Below are 9695 nucleotides of genomic sequence, written 5' to 3' on the forward strand. Positions count from 1 at the left end.
GGGAGAAAGACGAGTGGAGCGTCGGAGGAGGGACAAAAGCCACCGCAGATCCGTACTCGCAAAAGTTTGCAAATTGTTTTCTGCGGCTTCTCTTCAACTCTTTGGCAGCTCTGAATGCGAAATGGTCATGGCTTCTGATATGTATAATTAGAGAAACTTTTTCCCCCAGCCATGACAAAGCGCTTTCGTACGAGTGGCAACTTTTTTCTTTGCCCCCTCGCCCCATGCCCTCAATCCCCTGCTGATGTTTCAGTTGTGATTCCTCGACCTGCACCATCAATTGATCCTCAGCGGAGCTGCACGACTGTGTTTTTCCTTTTGGCCAGAAGCAAAGCGCTTTACATTTGCCATATGCAGTGGAACCGCAGTACCCCCTGCCCGTGTAAACGCAGACAGTGGCTCGCAAAAAGCGCTTTTCAGAGGCAACAAAAAACAGACTGCCAGTGCCTACCAGTGTCAGCGGCTAACGAATGCCAGTATGCAAAATAACAGCGGGACACGCATCGCAGCTAACGATGGGCGAGAGACGGGGCACGAGCACGCGTGACCATCACTAGAGCTAACTCTACTTTCCCCCAACTTATCTGGAGAGCTACTTCCTTCAGTTATCATTCTGCCAGTCCAAAGCTTCGTGTTGCAGATATTTCACGAGACACTCGCACGCGAAATGCAGCTCAGGTCCTGCCCGAAGGCGATGGCTGGCGTTGTGCTTTTTCGCATCGTACTGCCAATTGGCAGTAGTTAGCGGTACACAAATAGATCCCCGCTGACACGCACACACAGACACAACACCCATACAGCGGTACCTTCACAATACAGACGCACTTGTCGCCGTTTATTGATTCAATCATTGGAAATGTGTTAAGGTTTTTAAAGCGGAGCAGGAGCGCCACGAATTGCTTCAAGTTTTTTTTTGTTTTTTTACCCCAGATGGGGAAGCTCACCACACCCCCTGGAACGCCTAGTCGAACCTTGGCCCCGCACCCTTTTTGAGTTGCCTTTTTGGCATTTTTTTTCTGTTTGCATTTTGTGCCGTTTGCGTCGAGTTCTCTCCGACTCTGAATCCCGGGACTTTCGACTGTGTTTGCTTTGCGTTGCTTCAACGCTATTTTTGTCCAGTTCTCGGCTCGGTTCTTTTCAGTTTCTGGTTTTGTTTTGTTAAGCACTTTTGTACAGTTTGTTGCTGACTGACCCACCGTCAGTCCTCGTCCCGTAAGCTCCCAACCAAGCCAAAAAAAAATACACCAACTCCACCCCATCGTTGATTTTGGCCCCCACCTCTTCCGACCCTCTTCCTTTTCTATTTTTTTTTTGGGCCGTAAATTTATGCTAACAGCTCTCCATTGAAAATGCATAAATTTATGTGTTTACACTATGTGCAGGCATTTGCTTTGCGGGTGCGGAAATGCTGAGGGGCAGAGCGGTAAAGGGGAGTGCAGGACAGCACTCGTCCTGCCTGCCACATGTGTTTACTTAGCACTTTTTATGGCCAAAAGCGAGCCATGGTGTAGTCTGTGGACCATGCGCATGTTTTATTTACCTAAAGTTTGTTTTATTTATACAAATTGTTGTTTTCATTTTGTAGCTTAACATTTTCGTGGGACAAGAACTATGCGAAATTTTGTAATTTTATTTGTCTGTACTCGTACTCGGAGTACTCGTACGAGTATTTGCTAGCATTTCAGCAAATGAGACCAAAGTCAAACAGCGGCCACTCGCACGCACAGCTCATAAAATTTAGCTCAGGACTAAACACTCTTCCTTTTCGCTCTCGTTTTGTTTTTTCTTTCACTTTATATGGCCTGCACTGCGATCATCGGCGGGGGGAGGGAGAGTAAAGGAGTCTGCTCAAAAATTCCATCAACGCCCCAAATGACTTTATGCAAAAGTTTTGGAAAAGGCATAAAAACGAACCGACAAAAAAGCCCGAACCGAGTAAGAGGAGAATGCCAAACGAGCAAAACAATGCGAGTGGCAGCAGAGGCAGTATAGGGTTAAGGCAGAGCCCCCGCGCACACGTAGAGCCTTAGTCCTGCTGTGGCCAATGCATTAAAACGTGCCAAAGTCAGCCCTGCGGCTGGGACGGGTAACCCACCAAAGATTGAGGATGAGTGCAGGACAGGACCCGGACAGGGCCAAGTCTGGGACAGGGCGGGCACATAAATGCGAAATAAAAACCATTTGAATGGCAGGCGACACTCAAAATCGATACGAACTGAAAGAGAAAGAGTGCAAGATATAGACTTTATATATTTCTGGGTGGGGTGGTGGGATTTTCGGTGGCTTGTGGGATAGTGGGCAAAATGTAAATGGGCCTCGGCCCTCTCGTGCTCAAGTGCTGCTGCCGCTGCTGCTGCTGCTGTGCCTCTCGTATATATGGCACTGCAGCAGTAAAATAGATGGGCATTTAAGATGAGGATCTCTCCGTACAGTGCCCCCTCCAAACGGGGCATGTCCCTGCGTCGTTGGGTAATGGAGGAGGCCGGACCAAGTCGAGTGGTCGCCTCTTTTTCAGAGTTAATGAAAAATGCATGAAATTTAAATTGCGCCAAAGTGTTGACCAGTGCCAGTGGCCCCCGGTAGTGGGTGCACCCAATCGGATTTAGGTATGAGCCATTTGTTATATATGTGGCACCCTCTCGCCGCAGCACACCATGCAACAAGCGAACGATCTGCAGACACTTTTATTACACGGCCAGAGCAAAACAAGGCACAAAAAAAAAAACACAAATCTAAAAAAAAACTCAGACAAAGAGCGAGCAAAGCGATGAAAACAACAAGGAGGCCGTTGTCAATTGTCGGCATTTTCAAAACAAGAAACAAAAATTCGACACAATGCCGGAGACTGTGGTGCAAAATAGAGGGGGAAAAAAACCTGGCAAGGAGCACTAGAACTAGAACTGTGAACCTCATTTTCTATGCCGTTGCCTCTGTCGCTCTGTCTATGGCGCTGCCAAATGTCAAATGTCGAATTGAGCAATGAAATGTAAACTTTTCATTTGCTGCCGCCAACAGGAAACAACAAAAAAACCGACAGAAAATGCAGGGCAAAAAATAGACACAGGCATAAAAGGGACGGTCAAAAATGTTACAAATCAAATGAAATGAAATCAAAGCAAAGAGAAATGACGCCCAGAACATATTAGGTTTCAACTGTAGAGGCTCTCTGAGGGTTATTTATAAATTCTGATCACTAATGATTTGATATTCAATATTATTGAGAGAGATTTGGTGTTTCTCAACAAGTTTAAAGCTTTGTTCTTTCGCTAAACATATCATTGAATCTCCTCAATTTCTGTTAAACACAACGAAAATCCATTGGCAAGACGATGCTGGCTGTCCCATACCTCACACAGCTACGGAAGCATGGTTAAAGCTACTCAATTGTAATGGCCGCTGGCATAAAATAAAGCTGCAAGACCAGAACGAGAGCGACCAGCGCCGAAGGACAGAGAGCGGGGCCAGTGCCCACGCCCACAAGGCCAGCCAACACCTTTTTTATGCGTTTTCATTTGCGAAAAGCGTAGGAAATATCTTGCCCACGGGGCGTATTAAAATCAATTCATTTAATTTTGATCAAAGCGAAATAAATCTTTGCGCTTTTTGCTTAATTTCCTTCGCTCTTCGTTTCTGTTTGCCGTCCGTCCGTCTGTCCGTCCGTTCGCCCTCCTTACCGTTGCCGTTGCCAGTGAAGAGGAAAAGCGTTGGGGGCAAAATGAGGGAAAATCCACAACAACGTCAGTGAGTAATTTGGCCTCAGTTCCCCCAGCCCAGATGGGTGGCTGGGTGGCACTGTTTCCCTGCAGGATACACTAGGGTGTGGGTGTGTGTGTGTCGGTGTAGCTGTAAAACGCAGAGTAAGACAAAAAGCACAAATACTTGCAGCAGAAGAGAAATACCGTAAGCGAAATGAGAAATCATTAGTAAGTAAAAAGCTTTGCCAGTGTGTGAGTAAGTGCAAACACACTCCCACACACACACATACACTCTATCAGCAGCAGGAGCCAGAGCGAGAGAGAGAGAGAGAGAGAGAGCGTTAAGATAAAGACACATAAAATGAAAGCGGCGTGTAAAAGTTTTTCCTGCTCGGCTTCTCCTTATCAATGCCAGAGCGACGGCAACTGAATTAATTTTTCAATTCGCCAAACGAATTCATTGACTTTTTGTGCTCCACCCGCACCACCCACAGCCAAGCATATAGCCAGCCAGCCAGCCATTCAACCATCCAACCTGCCAACCAGCCAGCCAGTCAGCCACCAACCAACCAGTTCGATTCCTTACACAGACTCCACCACGTTCTGGCCGTGGTATTAAAATCCTTTAAACAGATTTCATTTCGAACGCTTTGCGGTCGATAAATGCATTTCACTTTAGTGGTTTTTTACCCACACATGTACACACGAGGAAGCATGTGCACACATGTGTGTGTTTACACTAGAAAAAAGTTACAGAAATTTGAGCTGTGAAAATTTATTCGAACTCCATTCCATGTCTGACTTGAAAGTTAATATTTTTCAAATGAAGCAGCGAATATGCGATAATTAATATGCGATATTCTCGGTACTCTTTTTTTTTCTCCGAGTGTACACATCTATGGCTGTGTGCATGAGTGTATCGCAATCGGCATTGCATACTTTTTGGGCTGCTCCTTCCATGTCCTGAAGCTTGGGAGGAGTCGTGCAGTCGACTCTTTCCAATGATTTGCTGGCAAATTACTTTGAGGTGTTGCCTGGCTGTCTCTTGCCTCCGTTTTGCCACTCACAGGGGGGATTGCTCCCACTCCAGTGCATCCCCAAGGCTCATCCCAGTTCCAATTCCACCAGCACCTCCCGCAGTGCAGTACAAAAATTGCCAAATTCATTTCCAAAACAAACATTAAGTATGTATGTGACTGTTAGCGGGTGGCTGTGTGTGCCTGTGTGTGTGTGTGTAAGCTGCAAGTGTTGCCAACCAATTTAAAAGTTTTGCTGTCGCCGTCGCCTGAGCGAAAGTAAAGCGCGCTCCTCGTACTCCCAGTTTACTGGGTAGTTCTTCTTCCAATTGACGGCAAAGAAAAACAGCCAAGTGCAGAAAGAGAGCGAGAGAGACAGAGGCAGGCAGCGTCGGCCAGAGCAGATAATAGTGCCACGGTGTACAGTGGGAATTGGCTGCAAAGGATTATACTCAAATTTCAGCAGAGCTCCAAAGAATTACCGAAAGGGTTAGGCAACTTTCTAGAACAATTCGTAGAGCCATGAAATGGATAATAAATCAAATAATTGAATGCAGGAAAGTATCAGTCATAAGCAAGAAGATTTGCCATGAGCAGAATAATCCAAAATTTCTGCGGAACTAATTTACGGGCTTCGAACTATTTAAAAACTGATTGAGACTTCCCGGAATGAAGCCTCAGAGGCTTACCCAGACTTCTGGGAATTAAAAACGAGTCTCAAAATGATGCAAATTGCAGCAAAGAATCCTCCAATCTTTATGCAGAAACTGCCTTTAGCTGAAACTGTAATGGAACTGGCACTGTAGTTGGCAATTATTGTTGTTGTAGTGGCAGTTGGTGTTGTTGGGTCTCTTTCCACGGCACAGCCTCCGCCCACGACTGTGGCACTTGTTGGCTTGGCTGCTGCAAGTTCTGCCGGTACTGTTGCTGCTGCTAGTGCTGCTGTTGCGACACTTCACAAACTCGCAGTCGCTGTTTGTTTTTGCAGCGGCATGTAGGTGTAACCTGCCACTGCCTCTGCATCTCCAGCTCCCTCGCTCTCTGTGTGTAGAAGTGCTGCTCGAAAGTTCATGCACCGTGTGCCACTGCCTCTACTGCTGGGGGTGCCTCTGCACTAGTCTGGTGGCTGCGACTGAATACACACACACACACACACACACATACATATACAAAATTGATATGCATGTGTCTGTTTTGCCGGCAGCTTTTGCGCCGTCTCTGCGTGGCGTGGCGTGGCGTGGCGCGGCTTGGCTTGGCGTTTTCCCCCATTTGAATTGGAAATTCAGCGGCGTGCTTAATTTTCAATTTGCAATCATTTGGCCTGGTAATCAATGTTTGCTTTTCTTTGTGCACCCATCGACTTTTTTCCCAACTCTGCTAATTAGTAACTAAGTGGTCTCATCTCCAAGTCAATTGTCCTCGACTTGCTACCATATCATTTCCATTTCCATTTCCCTTTCCCTGCCTAACCAACTCGGTTTTTCTGGCCAACATTTGGTCTTCGCATTAAGCCAACTTACACAATGCTCAGACCAGGCGGAGACTGGCAGACTGGCAGACACTTCACTTTCACCCCGTCTGAGGCTGGTTGGGGGTTGTCGGTTTTCTTATTTATGCCTCGCCTTGTGTTGCGTCTAGTAATTTTCTCACACTTTTCACGCTCATCAACGGCTTGGGCCTCGGCCTAGTCTTGGTCTCGGCATCAACCAATCTGCAACCCATTCCGACCACTTCCTGGGGCAAAGGCAAACTTCTCAGACTCAAGTGTGGAAATTTTCACTTTTTTGCCATAATTAAATTCATTTTCAAGTTGCGCTCTTGCCTTCCTTTTTGAGAAAGACAACGACAAATAGACAGACAGACACACAGCCACACAGATAAACACACACACCCACACAAATACCAACACAACACTCAAGTTTCCACTATTTTTAGTAGTCATTTTCCATTTTTCATTACAGTCTAAAGTCAGTAGACGGAGGCGGAGGCGGAGTCTCCCTCCGCCCGCTCATCTCGTTGCCAACGTTTCATTTTCATGCAGCTTCCTGTGCCGTTGCTTCCGGTTTTATGCCTGCCAGTGTCTATTTCTGTATAGTTTCTGCCATTAGCAACCGTAGTCACGACGTGGCAGGACGAGGCAGAAGCTGTAGCTGGTGCTGGAGAGGCTCCCTGGATCTGTGGCAGGCCTAGCATTTGGAGAAAAGCCTCTGCACTGGTCCTTGCCCTGCTTCTGCTCGCTTTTTGTTTCCAAGTTTCGGCTTAAGTTGTTTTTAAGTTGTAAATCTCTTCGACTATGCAATTTCCTTGCTTTGTCCTAGTCCCAGTGCCCAGTGGCAGTCTCAGTCCCAGTCCCTTTGCCAGTGCCACTGCCAGAGGCAGTCCCCAATCCCATTCCAATCTCTGTGCGAGGCTGTATCAAATTTTTCATTTGTGGTTAAAAATATGAAAATTGTAACTGATATTTATGCTTGTAATGCCTCCGCTTGACATTTGGGGCTTTCTCCTCTGACCTACCGACTGTGGCAGGTAGGAGGGAGCCCTGCCAGCCTGTCCACAATAATTCATCTTGGAAATGCGTGTTCGAATTTTGTTATTTTCGGATTACGTGTACGAATTTTGGTCATTCGCTTGGCATTGGCCGGAGCTGTGCTTGAGGCTTCCTCCTCCTCCAGCATTGAGAATTTTCCCCCATTCAAAATTTATCCGAAAGTAATACTATTTCTCTGCAAATTTCGCTTTATTGGAATTCTAAAAATCTCCTACGACCCTAAGGGGAAAAGACAATTAATTGAATGTGTTGCCTAGATGATTTCGCCCTGCGACGCATACAAATTTCTATAAATATGATAGGCTTTTCCCCCACAGATACAGTGCCTTCAGGTGTTTCTGTCTGTGCAAATGTAATTGCTTTGTCATTGTTGGGACATGGGTTTGAATACTTAAGCTCCTGTCTACACACATATATGGCCTGTGTGGTATTCCTTTTTTAATTGTTTGCCAGTCAAAGGTCGACTATTATAGTTTAGACATTGCACAGAATGGCTTTTGATTGCAAAATCTTGTGTGTGTGTGTGAGTGGACTGAATTATTTGTCTGAGTGTCTTTATTTTAATACGAAATACCTTCCAGAATTTATTTTCTGTCAATGCTGTCAAATTTCAGAGTGTATACATAATTAAAGGATGGTCGGTCTGTCTCTGAGTTTTGCTTGAAAAGAGTAAGTGACATTTTTGTTGACATTTTTATGATTTTTGAAATCTTTCCAATATATGAAAAGTCTTAATTTTGTATCCATTTTAAAGTTAACAATTCCCTCATTTATTTATGAACCTTAAACCAGAAATTCATTCTGTATTTTATTTTGGCTGAAATCATTCACTAATTATTCACTCAAAAGAAACAATTTCATCCACTTCAAACTGGAGTTCAGTTTCCCAGAACCGAACGCAATCATTGTCAGCATCGAACAGGGGACATTCGAGACATTCATTTTCGAATTTGAAATGGAAACGAAATTTCTCAATTTATGCAACACCCAACAACCGGAGGCGACCATTGCTATGCCAGCCAAAGGACATTCCCCCCTTAAAAAAAAACAAAAGCTCACCTGGCTTGGAGTTGCTGCCAACCATCTGCTGATGCTGCTGCTGCTGCTGTTGTTGCACGGCCGACTGTTGTTGCGACATTTGCTGCTGCTGCTGCTGCTGCTGTTGGGAATGTTGCTGCTGGCCATTGTGCTGCAGATGAGCAGCTGTCACCGTTTGCTGCTGCTGCTGCTGCTGTTGCTGCTGCTGGGCTTGGGCTGCGGCAGCAGCTGCTGCTGCTGGATGGATGGCCAGGAGCTTCGTTTCCGGCGGCTTGTGGGGGCCCATTGTGATCTGCGGTGCACCCATGGCTATAGTCGGGGCTGGCATCATCAGAGTGGACATGGTCAGCATAATTTGCGAGTGAATTTTGGTTGCTTTCTACGGGTGTTCTATATCCAGGCGGCCTTAGGGCTTTTGCGCGCTCTGTCTCTCTGGCGATTCTCTATTGATTCGCTGACCTCTCCTTGCAGCTGCCTGAACTCTGTGCCAAAGGTCGCGTGGGGTTCGCCTTTGTCGCCACCGTCTCACATATGCGATGACTGTGGCACTGGCACTGGCACTGGCACGGGCTCTGCCTCTAGCGTTGGCTAGTTCTCCGGTTTGCTTTCTCTTGGCTCGCACCCGGCTATGTACTTCTATATATATATAATATTTATATATATAAATCGCTTTATATACAAGCAAGCGAGTGTTGCTGCTGTAAACTTATGAAATATGCTCGCTGTTGGGTGCTTGGCTGCTTGGCTGCTGCTGCTTGGCTGCTGCTGCTGGTTGGTGGCCACCGACTCTATGTATTTTCACTTTTCGAGCTTTTCGCTGTGGCCTTTGGCTTTGCCTTTGCCTTTGCCTTTGCCTTATGCTGATGGCTGCTCTGCTCCGTTCTGGCTGCGTTTCGGCTGCTCGTCCTGGCCGTGTTCGTCTCGCATGTGCTGCTCTGACTTATTACGAGTATTTTTATAATTCTCGTTCGCCTTTCTTTCCTTTCTTTCTTTTATGTGTTTCGCTTATGTGTTTGTTCAACCGGAAATACACGAACTCAAGCGCACTTGGCTTGTAATTTCTTTTGGCCCGTTTTCGTTTATGTTGGATATCGTTTTCATGGATTTCTTCGTCTGCCTTCGTCTGCCTGCCAGTAATCGCAAATTATATCTACCACTCCCATACGATTATATATCCCCAGTTGATGTTGTGTGTCTGCAGACTCAGACACAGACACAGGCCCTAGCGGAAATTATAAATATTCCTGCCGTACATTTGTTTATGTCTGTTATTCGGAATGTCATGCATAAAGTGGAGTGGAAATGTAAGGAACAACAAGCTAAACTCTAATAGGGGTATGGGATTGGGTTTCTAAAGTTTTCAGAAGAGGAATCGCTGGCAATTATTTAGCCGGCAGC

General features: G+C 46.0%; 1 protein-coding gene across 2 annotated transcripts in view; it reads right to left on the bottom strand.

Annotated features, from left to right (window-relative positions):
- LOC117897446 (nucleolysin TIA-1) overlaps positions 1-8943 on the bottom strand; it is an 88137-nt gene extending 79194 nt beyond the window's left edge. Inside the window, exon 1 of one of the 2 annotated variants that reach the window (XM_034806289.1) lies at positions 8319-8943. In XM_034806289.1, the coding sequence (XP_034662180.1) occupies positions 8319-8649 (331 nt within the window). In that variant the 5' untranslated portion in view covers positions 8650-8943. The remainder of the gene's footprint in view (positions 1-8318) is intronic. The other variant, XM_034806288.1, reaches the window with a different exon arrangement.
- Between the last annotated feature and the right edge of the window lie 752 nt (positions 8944-9695).

Source organism: Drosophila subobscura, chromosome O (genome assembly GCF_008121235.1).
Source record: "Drosophila subobscura isolate 14011-0131.10 chromosome O, UCBerk_Dsub_1.0, whole genome shotgun sequence".
Lineage (NCBI taxonomy): Eukaryota > Metazoa > Arthropoda > Insecta > Diptera > Drosophilidae > Drosophila > Drosophila subobscura.